The sequence below is a fragment of the Ictalurus punctatus genome, chromosome 7 (assembly GCF_001660625.3).
Source record: "Ictalurus punctatus breed USDA103 chromosome 7, Coco_2.0, whole genome shotgun sequence".
NCBI classification, from domain to species: Eukaryota; Metazoa; Chordata; class Actinopteri; order Siluriformes; family Ictaluridae; genus Ictalurus; species Ictalurus punctatus.
Window position 1 is genome coordinate 7,285,239 of NC_030422.2, and position 14,703 is coordinate 7,299,941.

At 42.1% G+C, this 14,703-nt stretch overlaps 1 protein-coding gene across 4 annotated transcripts; it reads right to left on the minus strand.

Annotated features, from left to right (window-relative positions):
* Positions 1-415: 415 nt before the first annotated feature.
* abcf2b (ATP-binding cassette, sub-family F (GCN20), member 2b) lies at positions 416-13,325 on the minus strand. 4 transcript variants are annotated; one of them, XM_017472950.3, is made up of 15 exons: positions 13,258-13,325; positions 10,218-10,372; positions 8,666-8,878; positions 8,224-8,406; positions 6,883-7,054; positions 6,681-6,776; positions 6,425-6,527; positions 5,459-5,554; positions 5,128-5,247; positions 4,006-4,095; positions 2,459-2,569; positions 2,301-2,363; positions 1,552-1,680; positions 916-1,119; positions 416-817 (listed from the first exon to the last, which is right to left on the minus strand). In XM_017472950.3, the coding sequence occupies exons 2-15, from the start codon at positions 10,351-10,353 to the stop codon at positions 701-703; spliced, it is 1,833 nt and encodes a 610-aa protein (XP_017328439.1). In that variant the 5' UTR covers positions 10,354-10,372; positions 13,258-13,325; the 3' UTR covers positions 416-700. The 4 variants fall into 4 exon arrangements, with proteins under 4 accessions (XP_017328439.1, XP_017328442.1, XP_047012345.1 ...); XM_017472953.3 differs by having other exon boundaries at positions 13,180-13,271; XM_047156389.2 differs by lacking the exon at positions 13,258-13,325 and adding an exon at positions 11,575-13,067.
* Positions 13,326-14,703: the final 1,378 nt, after the last annotated feature.

Below are 14,703 nucleotides of genomic sequence, written 5' to 3' on the forward strand. Positions count from 1 at the left end.
AAACTTTCTTCAATTAAATGAAGTAAGTGTAATTAATGATTTTTTGAGTGGAACAGGTTTGCCGAGTCATTATCCATCTCGTATCCCATACCCCCTCTGCATCGTTTCACACCGGTTAATGCAGACACTCATTAAGCCTGAATTACACATGCTATGATTCCACACATTTCATTTCAAAGTCTCTCCTGTTCTTTACTTATTCCCCCTAGCCTTTTTACATCATTTCCCTAGTTCACCTTACTGTCTGTCGATCTTTTGCTTGCCTACTTGTTCACTTTTAGTATCCTGTTGCCCCAAACTGGACCTGGTCATTTGCGTTTGTGAGCTTGTTTCATTAAAGATGCCAATTTTCTTAAAGACTGCTTGTGTTTTTGAGTGACCGGTTTCGAATGATGTGGTTCTACAACTCCCAGCCTACGATTTTGTCAAACCTCGATTTATTCAACATTATTGCATTTATAATATTTAAATAAAAAGAAAAGTGACAGTTAATACCCAGACTATGAATGGCGTGTGTGAAGTTTTCCACAAAAAGTAGAGAGTGAAATGTACTGTATTTTGATGCTGGAACACTGGAATGAGGTTTACAATCCACTCTGAAAGGTCTGTGGGAAATCTTAGATCACATGCATTACAGTAAGATGAGCAGGGCAAAGTAATCTATCCATGATGCAAAGGGAAGAGTCCCGGCTCTAGACCTTCAAACGTCGTGCGTCTGTTTATCGATTTTTGACTTCAGGTGTTCCTTGTACGCCAAAATGTCCCCGTTCCATTTGGTGATGGTCTGGTTCTCGCACACCCAAATTTCCTGAGCCACCTGGAATCAAACAAATCATAGTCATTTCTACAGTTTGACAAAAGGACAACACTTCATTAAAAGCAGCTTTGAGGTTTATGTGTGCACCGGTAATCTACCTGCTGGATGAGTCTGAAGTCGTGGCTGACCAGCATCATCCCTCCTTCAAACTCGTTGACGGCTTCAGCAAGTGCGTCGATGGTCTCAATGTCCAGGTGATTGGTAGGTTCATCGAGGAAGAGCATGTGTGGGTTCTGCCAGGCCAGCCAGGCGAAACACACTCGACACTTCTGACCATCTGATAGATTCCTGATGGGACTCACCTGAAGAGAAATTTCACCAATTTATTATACGTTATATACCGTATTATCCATCCATTTTCTGTACCGCTGCAGGGTCGCAGAGAGCCTGGAGCCTATCCCAGGGGACACCCTGGACTGTGGGGCCCAGCTCATCGCAGGGTACAATCACACACACGTTCACACCCTACGGACAATTTGGAAACACCAATGCCTTTGGACTGGGGGAGAAAACCGGAGTACCCAGAGGAAAGCCCAAAGCACAGGCAGGGTATCTGCAGTTTACAGCACTTCGAAATTAATACTTTTTAATACCATATTCAAGACATTTCCAAAAATATTTTTGGAATAAATATACCCCATATACTGTATTATTTGTTTCCAAATATTGATTTGCAGAATTACAGGCTGTAACGGAGGAAAGTGTTTCCTTCGCGCTCTTAAACAGACACACACCTGCTGTTTACCCGTCAGGCCGTACCGTCCGATGATCTTCCTCATCTCCTCTTTCTCTTTGATCTCTGGGTAACACTTCATCATGTACTCTAGAGGAGACAGGTCCAACTCCAGCTGTTCAGTCAGATGCTACAAGACACATATGGCACAAAAACTCAAAAGGTGAAAACTATTAGATGAAAACTAGAGATATGAAAACCCCAATATCCATCCATCGGTCTTCTATACCGCTTATCCTTTTCAGGGTCACGGGGAAACCTGGAGCCTATCCCAGGGAGCATGGGGCACAAGGCGGGGTACACCCTGGATAGGCTGCCAATACATCGCAGGGCACACAATCACATACACACTCACACACCCACTCATACACTACGGACACTCTGGACATGCCAATCAGCCTACCATGCATATCTTTGTGCTGGGGGAGGAAACCAGAGTACCCGGAGGAAACCCCCGCAGCACGGGGAGAACATGCAAACTCCACACACACACAGGGCTCCGGCGGGAATCGAACCCCGGACCCTGGAGGTGTGAGGCAAACACGCTAACCACTAAAAACCCCAATATTTATTGATTTATTTGATGATGTAATGTGCACACGGCTTAGGTAGCACATAGCTGTAGGTACTTTGTTAGCCCCTTTCCCTGGTTATTATAATGTGATGATAACTGTGTCTGCTGTTAGATATCAGTAACATGCATAGTATACATGCACAGTTCAATGACAGTTAACTGAGAATATAGCTCACCTGGTGATACCTGCCAATCTTCACATGGGAGTGTTTCCTGATCATACCATCAGTTGGGAGGAGCTAATAAAGCAAGAAAACCCGGTAAGCATTGAGGTTTAAGTACACGGATTGTGACGTTAACAAAACACATTAGTTAACTATCACAGTCAACTGACCTCCCCCATCAGCAGTTTCAGTAGTGTGGACTTCCCCGCTCCATTAGGGCCCACTAGAGCCACTCGCGTATCCAGGTCAATGCCAAACTCCAGGTTTTTATAAATATATGGCTTTTAAAAAAGACAAAATACAAGGTCAGTAGGCATTCGAGGATCGATTTTAGGCTCATTTCAGTGAGGGAGTCCCCATTGCATGCTTGTTTTCATACAAACTCACTCTTAACAGTAAAAACTTACAAATCCGTACGAGTAACACTCCATTATAGACTTGTGTGTAGGGACGAGCCCGATGTAATAGTGGTAATAAACACCATGGCACACGTGAGCACAATTCATATACAATACATACACAGTAGCGGTCATCTGAATGACATCACTATTAGGCATGAGGCAGAATTCCTTTGTCTCGAATATCACAATACAAAATACTAGTGAGATGATTTTCGTTTCTCTGACGTGTGTCGTGATATTTGTGTTTAATATTTAGTTAAGCTCTAACTCTTCTTACACACTAGGTGGCAGCAACAGAGCACGAAGTTTGCGATTGGGAAACGAGATGGCTTGAAGCGTGCTTACTTAATAATCCAAAAAATGTTAAGCCAGTGTTTCTCATCCTTTTGTGGGCTCTGGACCCCTAGCATATTTTGAACAATCCACAATTATAGGCTATATATTTAACAGTCATACGTTGCTTTATTTGATTAATATTTAACATTCATAGCATTAACATTGGCCATTTAAAATTTAATCAAAACATTTCAAGACTTTTTTTTTTTTTTTTTTTTTACATTTTATTGTTGGTGCAACATTTAATTTGGCTCTCTGAATGATCTTTTGTTTATTTTATCATCAATGCGACACTTGAACTCTACCACTCATAGGTTTTTGCAAATGATCATTTCATTTGTAAATAAATTTAAAATAAAATTCATCAATGAACTATCGTGTTATTTGTGAATGAACACGAATAACCAAATCGGGTCATTTTAAAGCACATCTCATTTGAATATGTTTCGATCCATTTAACAACAGCAAAAAAATTATATTATTTAAACATTTTCAAAACTTTCCCACGGACCCCCTGCAATTACACCACTGACCACTAGGGGTCCGCCGAACTAGGTGGACGTAGGAGAAGTAATGACGCAGTGACGTCATTTAAGACACATTCTACCATCAATCTTTCCACATTAATAACGTAGCCATGAAATACATTTATCTAAACACATTTATGACCATTTACATTTGTATTATAAATCATAATCCACTTTTTTTTAACAATACAATGTATTAAATTGCAGTAATTCGATTTGTTGTCATGACAGAATAAAACATATTAAGTGTAATATTTTATGTGTGTCAATATCGTCTCGTGAAGTCTATATCGGGTTTGTACCATCATCCTGTGTCATGACTTTAGCGGTTGACCTAGGACTGAAGTACTACAGGAATATACACGATACTGTCAATACGGTGAAGCACTGAACAGTATGAGTGATGGAGTTTGCAGTCAACAACTCTCGCTTCCTGGAATTCTTCGCACTTACCGTCTCGTCGGAATATCTGAAACTGACATTCTGCACCATGATGACAGGCGGCGGAATCTTCCCACAGGGAGGAAAATAAAATGACAGAGTCTGCAGGAGGAAAGAAGAGAAGCTCTGGGTTAATGTTCCAGCACCAGTCCACAATAAACAACTAATCGGTGTAATAAATCGTATGCTGGCTATGTTGGAGAACAGAGAAAAGGTGGAAGTACAGTGCATTTGGTCTGAGATGGCCATGCTTGATGTTGATTGATTGTGGTTTCTGAACTACAATCCCTTCCCATAGCCAGTACATGAATAGGAATGTACCAGCCTAATACTGACTAAGGTGTTGAGATCAATACTGGGCTAAAACACTGGATATTGGTGGCACTGCTGCAGCTTTTAAGCTCTGAAATAGGAATTTCTGTGACTTTCTGAAATGTGAAGGTGAATCTGTCCAGTCCTGTATAAGTCATATAGCTCTCAGGGGCACTAGATGAAGAGTCATTTATCAAGTGCTGCTCCATCACAACATGTAATATTTATGCTCGTATAATGCTTCAAGGGATAGTTCACCCAAAAATGAAAATTCTGTCATCAATTACTCACCCTCGTGTCGTTCCAAACCCATAAGAAATTTGTTCATGTTCGGAATGCAAACGAAGACATTTTTAATGAAACCTGGGAGATTTCCGTCCCTCTATTTACAGTCCGGTAACCAAAACTATCAAGCTCCAAAAAGTTCATAATCCGTGTGACTCCAGAGGTTTTTATGAAGCGATACGAGTGCTTTGCGTGTGCAAAAGTGTTTACTCACAAAATATCTTCACTTCCACATAGATCTCCGAGGCGCGTCCACGGAAGAACCACGACGCGTACGTGTTGTGTTGTGTTGTGTTGTGTTGAAGCACTCGTATCACTACATAAAACAGGGATTAAACCACTCGAGTCACAAGGATTACTTTTACCAATGCCTTTATGAACATTTAGGAGCTTGATAGTTTTGGTTACTTAAACTAGAAATGGAGGGACGGAAATCTCTCAGGTTTCATTAAAAATGTCTTCATTTGCATATATTAAATTTAGCAACCCTCTATGGGTGTGTGTGTGTGTGTGTGTGTGCGTGTGTGCGCGTTCAACCTTATCTGTAACTACACGGGATGTCAGGCCTGAGGCCACCATCTTCTGCAACGTCTTCTCTTTGCTCTGAGCCTGGCGAGCCAGCTTAGCCGAGCCGTGACCAAATCGGGCGATATAGTTCTACATAGAGAAAGTGGGACAGAAAGGTTTGCTTCAGTGTTCAATATAATTCCAGTAAATGTACTTCCACTAATAAGGTGTGAAACGATATGAAAACTGGAAGAGATATTTAGAGAGGAGTCATGAGACAGACAGACATCAAATGCAAATGTTAAAGTGGGACTAAAGGAGGAGCTGCTCATAGCATGTGCCCAGCGCAGCAGTGTTTTACCTTCATGTGTGCTATCTGGTCCTGCTCCCAGTTGTAGCGTTTCATCTGGTTCTCCTCAAGCTCCTCCCTGGTCTTCACGTACTGGTCATAATTGCCCTTGAATCGAAATCAGATGGCACAAAAACGCTGAGGGCATGTTTGTGGACTATTTATTTTCTTTCTAGTTATAATGATTTGGTTAAAATGGTTCGGTCCCTGCAGTCGGGTCGCGTCAGAGTCGGGCTGCTTTCTTACTGCAATCGAACCACACTAGAGTCCAGTTCGGACAGACTAAATGCTGCGTGCGTGAAAGCAGCCTCAAAAACATGACCTCAAAATGTCACATTTCAGTTCTAAATATGAAATCACTAGAAGGTACGAAAGGATAAAACCATACACGGGCACTAAATTTCAACTACAAGTTAAGACTGTTCCACTGAGTAACAGACATCCATCCTGTAAAAAAAAACAGGGCACAAGCCGGGGGACACCCTGGATGGGATGCCAACCTTTCGCACACACTGCAGACAATTTGGAAATACCAACCAGCCTACAACGCATGTCTTTGGACTGGGGGAGGAAACTGGCGTACCCGGAGGAATCTCCTGAAGCATGTGGAGAACACTGGAATGAAACCCCCAACCCTGGAGGTACGAGGCAAACGTTCTAACCACTGAGCCAGTAGGGGGGCCACTTAGCCCTCTTACTCAACCATTTTCCATTGTATTCGGTGTGGTGGCAACACCATGAACTGAAATCTTTCACTCTGTTCTGCAGAGTAGAACATGGGTGCTAAGCCTCGTTCCAGGAAAACGCAGCCACGTACACACGTCTAAAACTAATCTCGTGAATCCATCTCTTGCGCTGGCTGATTACGTTATCCTTGGTCAGATGGATCGGGTGGGTTAAGATAAGGAACACAAAGCCGTTGCACCATTCATCCCTTATCTATTCACTTCTTTATAAAGTGCATAAAAAACAACTTACTGTGTAGTATCTGAGTTTCCTTTGGTGTAGATGAATGATATTGGTGCAAACACCATTCAGGAAGTCTTGGGAGTGTGAAATGAGTACAAGAATTCGCTTAAACCTGGTGGGGGGAATAAAAAGTCCCACAAAAATTAAGCATTCACAAATGTGCTACCTGAGCATGATGCTGGTGTTTAAGATTTAGCCAGACTTTTCCACTTGTTTCCAATATCCTGCCTAACACACGATCTATCAAAACCGCTGAAAGACGTACGATTTGAGTTCCTCCTCCAGCCACACGCAGGCATCCAGGTCAAGGTGGTTAGTGGGTTCATCCAGTAACAGCATGAAAGGTTTAATGAACAGCGCTCTGACAGGGTGGAGGAAAGCGGAGGAGAAAGAAAAGGGCAGAGGTGTGAATATCATTGCAAGAGATGTTTTTTATAAGGCGCAAATGGATCATGCAGGCATCGTACCTGGCCAAGGAGACACGCATTCTCCAACCACCGCTGAAGTCTTTGAGCTTTTTGTGCTGCATGGTTGGGGTAAAGCCCAGGCCAAAGAGAATGCGTGAAGCTCGAACCTCGGCTTTGTCCGCATCCAGCTCTTCCAAGCGCTCGTAGATCTCCATCAGCTTCTCGCACTCTGCTACATGTAAACAAGGAGGGAAAAAAAGCTTAAATTTTGGTTGCCCTATCTACTGGATTATGTCTCATCATCCTCTAAGAACAAATCCCAGTACTTGTACTGCAGGACTAGGTTCTGTGAGACCTAATTCACAAAGAATATACAGAATTTACACCTAGCTCATCCGCTAGCTCAATAAACGAGTAAGGAACAGCACTGCCATTTAGTAGTTACTAATTTGCCATTTTAAACAGAAGTGCTTAATAATATTTACTTTCTAAACAAGCTATTCTGGTGGTATGTCTACACACATAATCAGCACTTATCCTGAATAGCAGTTCCAGATTAAAACCAAATGGTTCGTACATGATATGCAAGAAACAGATAGCACGCTAGCCAAAACACAAAGATAAAAAAACAAAGTTCTATACTTTTTCTTACTTCAGCTACATTTGATGTAGCTGAACTGGCATGTGTAAATTTAAATTTACTGCCAATTCCGACCTGACACCCCTGACATTGCCTAGGTGACTCACTATAGGCGCAGTACTGACTCAATAGTCATGTAGTTTATTTTTTTCATTTTACAGTCATTAGCTGTATGAGAGCGGCCTCTAGAGGCGAAATAAAAACTGACAGATATTGTTGTGTTATTTGAAGTGTTTTTTGATTCATTTTGGATACCTCTATTCTGTTTATTTGGCGTTTGGAGTGTTACTTTTTGGTTCAGGTTGGATGTATATCATTTATTTACTTATATATTTATTAATAGTTAATATATCTTAATATTTATATATTTATTTCACTTAAAAACGTACAGCACATTTTCATGGTACAGTCAGTACTGTTTATTTCTGATATAAAGTTCCGCAATATTTTACTTTCAGTATCAATTTTAAAAACTATCGGTTGATTAATCGGTTATCGCCAGTTGCGGCCCAACTTAGTTATCAGTATCTATACGATCCACATTCGGTCGACCTCTACTATGAAATACAAATTGTGGCCAATACTGAACATCAGTGAAAACTTTTTAATCAGAAATGTATTAATATGTGTAGAATTATAGTAAAATTACACATTCAGGGGGACTTTAATGTATGTGTACAGACTCTAGGTGGGATACAGTATGTTGGTTTATTGGTTACATTGTTTCATTTTTGTTTCTTTCCCTTGTATGTGTGACTCACAGTCCTCATGGGCCAGTCTTTCTGCCTCCTTCTCCAGCTGGATCCTCTCCTCATCCACCTCCATCACACACTGTAAAGCTGTCTTCTCACTGGGAGCCATCTCACGTGTCAGATGATAAATGTCTATGTGCTCTGGGATAGGAATCTCTCGGTGGCCGATCGCAGACAGGAGCATAGATTTACCTGTCGGAAGTGACATTAAGGGGGAAAAGAAAGGTGTAATCTCTTGTACTACACATAGTCAGGTGTTCAACTGTTGGTTCTCCCAGAAGAGCGAAAAGGAATCAGGAAATCAGGAATCAGGTTTCTCTTATATTAGCCTTACTAAAGCATCAGAAACTGCAGCATTAGCAGTAATACCATCAGATATAAAGTTATCAGATATCAGGTTTAAGTATTAACACCTTATGTTTGGTATCTCATACGAGACTATAATCCACACCTGTGCCATTGAGGCCGATGAGCCCGTAGCGTCTGCCTGAGTTTAGTTCCAGACTTGTGTCGCTGAGCAGCTCCTGCCCATGGAAAGTGAGTGAAAGACTGCTGATGTGAACGTCTGTACTGTTGGGGTGCGATGCCAAGACACCTGTAACTGCCCGAGCCTCTATCTTCCTCAGCTCAAACTCATCTAGCTCTTTAGCCAGGGCAGAAACATCTGCAAGGGAGACAACACAGGAACATGTCTGAAGAGTTTATAGAAGAAAAACATGACATAAAATAAGTTGTTTTATCTGCTTTTTAGTGTCAATTACAATCCAGATTTAAAGGAGACCTATTATGCCCCTTTTTACAGGATGTAATATAAGTCTCAGGTGACCCCAGAATGTGTCTGTGAAGTTTCGGCTCAATACCCCACGGATCATTTATTATACCATTCTGTAAATGCCCCTTTTTGGGTGGAAGCAAAAACACACTGTTTTCGTGTATCTCTTTACATGCAAATGAGCTGTTGCACCCCGCCCCCTTTCAGTAAGAGTGCTCTGCCTTTACAGCTCGTGCTTCGGATACTACGTCAAAAACAAATCAAGAGTACCAATACGGCCGACACCGTAAATTCCGGCGTTCAGCCCTATATGTATGGATTATACAGACAGTAAGCGGTTTCGGGTTAAAAATAAAAACAATGATGATGATAGCTCTGCTCTACAATCAGAGACAGTGGTAACTTTAGACTCGTGGAGTCTGTTAACAAGCTCAATCGGAAAGGCGATTTGCAAACAAACATTCATAAAACATAAAGTGCGATACTTACGTCTTCTGGATACGAAGCTGGATCACGAACAGTTGGTACTGATCCATGCTTGAGAACTTTTCAGCAAATCCTGCTTTATATTGAGCCCCGTTCACAAAGCAGTCTGGTGTAAAATGATTTGCACAAACATACACGAATTTAGCTATTTTCGGGGCACATTTCCTTCAAAAATAAAACTATTCCATTGCGTCTTCAGTGGCTCTGATGCCGGGAGTACATGAAGACTCTTATGTTCATTCTTACAGACAGCAACAGAACACTTACAACGCTTACAAAGACATTCTTCTTATCACTGTAGCTGCTCCGGCGCGGAGAACATGGCAGACTGTGTGCAGCTCACTCAGAGGGAGGGGCTATGCTAATAGGGCAGAGTCCGTCACCAGTTGCAGGCGGGGCCTGTTCCAATGCGACGTCACGTTGGAGAGAATTCGCGAACGACTCATTTTGAATACACCGTTTATGATTTATGGGGAATATAAAAAAAGGACCGGGTGGATTTTTATCATTGTAGGGTGGTTGTGTACACACACTGCCGACACACATTTATATTCAAACACCATATAAAAGTGAATTTTGCATAATAGGTCTCCTTTAAATGGTGGCATACAGCAATAAATGAGTGGATGCTGCAGGATCATACCAGAGTGTTCTGTACCAGTTACTATATAGATACATTCGTCACGAGTGAACATGGCTGTCGGAAGCATTTTCAGTTCAGTTCAATGGAATTTAAAGAACACACCTCCATTTATGTCCCCATTTGGAACGGCTCCATTTTCCTCTGGCTGCTCGACCTCCTCGTGTTTTTTGACCCTCTGACGAGCCTTGGCTGCCTCTTTCTTCTTGGCAGCCTTCTTCTTGGCAAGGTCTGAGGGCATGGTTGCAGAGCTCTGTGGGCTGCACAGTAACATGGCATGTTAATGACATTTGCAATGTGGCGTGAAGATGAAATTTATTGCTTTCAATGAAACCGCCAATACGCTGTGATACACTATATGGTCAAAAGTCTGTGGACATCTGACCATCACACTCATATGTGCTTCTTCCCCAAAGTGTTGTCACAAAGTCGGACGCACACAATTGTACAGAATGTCTTTGTATGCTGTAGCATTACAATTTCCCTTCAGTGGAATTAAGAGGCTCAAACCTGTTCCAGCCTGACAATGCCTCCCGTGCTTAAAGCGATCTCCATGAAGACATGGTTTGCCAAAGCTGGAGTGGAAGAACTCGAGTGTCCTGCACAGAGCTCCGACCTCAACCCCGCTGGACACCTTTGGGATGAACTGGAACACCGACTGCACCCCAGACCTCCTCACACATCATCAGTGTCTGATATCACTAACGCTCTTGTGGCTGAATGAGCGAATCCCCACAGCCACGCTCCAAAATCTAGTGGAAAGCCTTCCCAGAAGAGAGAACAGCAAAAATGGACTAAATCTGGAATGGGATGTTCAAAAAGTACATGGGTGTGATGGTCATGTGTCCACAAACCTTTAGCCATATAGTGTATGTTCCTCATTATGCTAATCATCACATGGGCCCTCGGGCCAACCTTCCACAGAAGATCATGAAAAAAAAAAATCTGATCTCTAAAATTGGCATGAACCCCTAATAATAAAGAGGAACAGTCTTCTCCCATTGTCCTGAGACACTATCACATTGTACTGGTCTGTAGTGACGGACCGGGAGCTCAGTTTGTAGTCAAAGCACTCGGTTTAGTTGTCAGTCAACATCTATGGTAACAAACTGTGAGTAGTGACTGAAACAATAACGTCGGGAGTACAAACATGAAATGAGGTTCTTCCACAAGCTACTGGGTTTACCCTAAAGCAGCGCTCACCAGGAACCCTCTTCCTCGAGATCTCCCTTCCTGCAGGTTTAATCTCCAACCAAAATCTAACCCACCTGTTTAGTTGATCAAGAACATCTTAAGGCAGTGATTAGATGGTCAGGTTTGCATCAGTATAGTTAGAGCTAAAAGTCTTCAGGAAGGTAGATCTCCAGGAACAGGGTTGGTGACCACTGATCTAAGTGATATCCTCAGAGTAGAGCTGCCACTTCTGTGATTTGAGACTAGCCATTTACGGTATTTTGGGCACCTTACAAAGATGCCTCCTAGTCGGCAGCTGCCAGAGCTGTATCTGGGATGTCCCATGGGGGCGAATCCAGGCAGCAGGAGGAGCTGGTATCTGTGGCTGGAGATAGAGAAGTCTGGACTGACCTTTTCAGCCTGACACCACCGTGACCCCCACAGAGAAAAACGCATGATTGAATGAACAAACAGCACTGTCGATGGCAGTCGGTACGCACAAAGTTAAAGTCACTTTAGGATAATGACATAAGGCAAATACAGTGTATTTGTCCACATAGATTAAACAGACAAATGCAATTACAATTCAAGCGTGTTCTTTAACAACTGACTGCAGGTTGGTTGTTTATTATTTGCTCTCTAAATGTTGCACGGAAGCTCGCTGCGTGGTCAGTACTCAGCATTACTTCCACCGCAAACCCGGTTTGAACCCGGACCACGTCCAGCATGTTGAACTTTTTAGTCCCCAGAAGGTTCAGTTCAAATCTCAGCCAGGAGCTTCTCTCGTCTACTCGACACGGGTGTCGTACCGTGCCACCGTCATCTCTTTTCATACAAAGAATATATTATACATCATGACAATTTGGACCCTATTCAGATTGCGTTCTATTTAAGATGTCGTCCTCTCGTGCCACATGATTCCTCAACGTGCTGATGGGTGGAAAGTCAGTCACTGTCCTAGTTACCAATTTAGTGCACATGCCAATATTAATAACCTTTTGCTGGCTAAGATTTGGTTTGTCAGATTTAGCACACACTAAAAAAAAAAAAAAAACAAAACCTTGAGATGGTCTACAGAAATACACACAGGAACAAAGGCTGTGTGAAACTGAAGCTATTCACTATACAGTGCATTGTTTTGGAAGTTTTTGGTCTTTTTGTATTCCAAAGTGAACTGCATCCTGTGAAACTTATGACATCCCACAATGCACTTCATGGGATTAGGGTCCAACTAGGGAACACCCAGAATGCACTTTGGAGTCTGTAGGGAACAGGGAGCAAGCACCATTTGGGACACAGGCACAGTTTAAAGTGTTGCGCAGTAACGCTTGCATGTGCCAACTAGTGCAGCATGTACTGTACCCAGGCCCGGCTAAACTCAGCTACACTGGGCTAAGCTAACCTAGCGCCAGCTAACCAGTTCTCACAAGTGTCAACGCTTCAATACATGCCACTATCACGAGTTATCATTACAGCTTGTAAATAACAACAACAACATTATAAACAAATAATAATAATAAATACATATACGTTATATCCAGCTATACCGGCGTGTTAGCCGACCGAACATGCTAACTAGCTAGTGGTTCCCATAGCAGACATCCCCACTCAGTGGACGTATGGGATTCAGTTCACAACTGAAATGTATTTTCTTTTTCTTTTAACTATTAAAACAACTATGCTGTTGTGCAGTAAACAATTAAAAACGTTTAAATCCAGCTCATGTGGTGTCCTCAGAGAAGTGTGTTAACAGCATTAAAACGCTCACACACAGAGAGAATGAATCAGACATGACTGAGATTTAAAAGAGAGAGAGAGAGAGAGAGAGAGAGAGAGAGAGAGAGAGAGAAAGAAAAGATGTCAGCTCCAGAATCTTTCATATAACGTTACATACCGAATAAATAAGTATCCGGGTGAAGCAGTGTCGTTATAACTAGGTTGTTATTGAATTTGTACAGTGGTTAAGACCTACCTTAGCTGAAGAGTGCAGCTGGGAGGCCGTATTAGGACAAGTGCAACCCCCCCTCCCTCCCTCTCTCTCTCTCTCTCTCTCTCTCTCTCTCTCTTTCTCTCTCTCAATATCTCTCTCATGGAGGAACACATGTCAGCTCTACACGGCTATAAAACTTCCATTTCATCATAAATCACTCATTCCTCATTATCAGGTATTTTGAAGATGGTAGTGTAACACATTCATTAGACACTTTATTCCATGACCCTACCCTGTATCTACCCTCACTGGCCATTTGATCAGAGAACCTACCACACAGCCCTGCTGAAAAACAAAACAAAACAAACCCTCATTGGATTTGTAATGATTTTAATCGTTATAATAGGAAATGCTATTGATTTTAATGGAACTAGGTCAGTAGTAATTTGTTGCCTTTTATTGGCGGCATATTATGTCGAGTGGATACCCTTAAGGACCGGTAATGGTTATGGTATTCATGTTGAAGAGCTGATGTTTTGTAATGGTGTTTGTAGTGGAAAACATTAGAATTCCTGTGATTGTTTCTCTTGTTTGTTTGGGTTTTTTTTTTTGTTCAGCAGGGAGGTCACTGTTTGAGTGCACTGACAGTGGCCCTTGCGATTCATTCATTCATCTTCATTAACTGCTTTATCCTGGTCAGAACACTGGGTGTGAGGAGGGTGTACACCCTGGATGGGAGACAAGTCTATCACAAGGCATCATGTACACACGGTTACTGGAAAGAAAACACCATAGGATCATTTTGATCATTTTATCAGACAGCAGTGACACGACATGGTAGTGTGTTGTAATTGTATAATTTTGATCCTGGGGACATGGTGGCTTAAGGGTTAGCACGTTTGTCTTGTACTTCTGGGGTTGGGGGTTCAAATCCCACTTCCACCTTGTGTGCACGGAGCTTGCATGTTCTCCCAGTACTTTCGGGGTTTCCTCTGGGTTTTATCCCCTGTAGACTGATTAACATTTCCAAATTGAATGTGTGTGTGCTTGTGCCCTGTAGAAGGTTGGCACCCTGTCCAGGGTGTCCCCCGCCTTGTGCCCGAGTTCCCTGGGATAGGCTTCCAGGCTTCCCACAACCCTGTGTAGAATAAGTGGTATTCTGTGAAAGGGCAACAGCTGTAATGTAATGCATAATCAAACTACTATATCTTCAATATTGCCTTAGGAATTTTGTACTACACTCCCTTGAGTTAACCTGTCCTTCCTCCCTTTTTCTTTTGTTCTTTTTGTTATCTTTTTGTGTGCCTGCCTTATGTGGTGTTGTAGCACACTTTTTTAATTGTTGATTTTTTTTATTTTTTTTTAAACAGAAACCCTCTCTCTATATAGGAAAATGTGTACAATACAATTAGTCAACAGAATTTCAGTGGGTGTGGGAAATTTTTACTACAAAAACACAACAGACCAAATCATTTTCCAAAATATGGG

Coding starts and splice junctions, on each gene's coding strand:
- abcf2b (XM_047156389.2), bottom strand. CDS start 11,741: ATGCGTTTTTCTCTGTGGGGGTCACGGTGGTGTCAGGCTGAAAAGGTC. Junction 10,373..11,574: donor CTAGGAGGCATCTTTGTAAG/GTGCCCAAAATA, acceptor GTTACTGTGCAG/CCCACAGAGCTCTGCAACCA. Junction 5,555..6,424: donor GGAAACTCAGATACTACACA/GTAAGTTGTTTT, acceptor TTTCGATTCAAG/GGCAATTATGACCAGTACGT.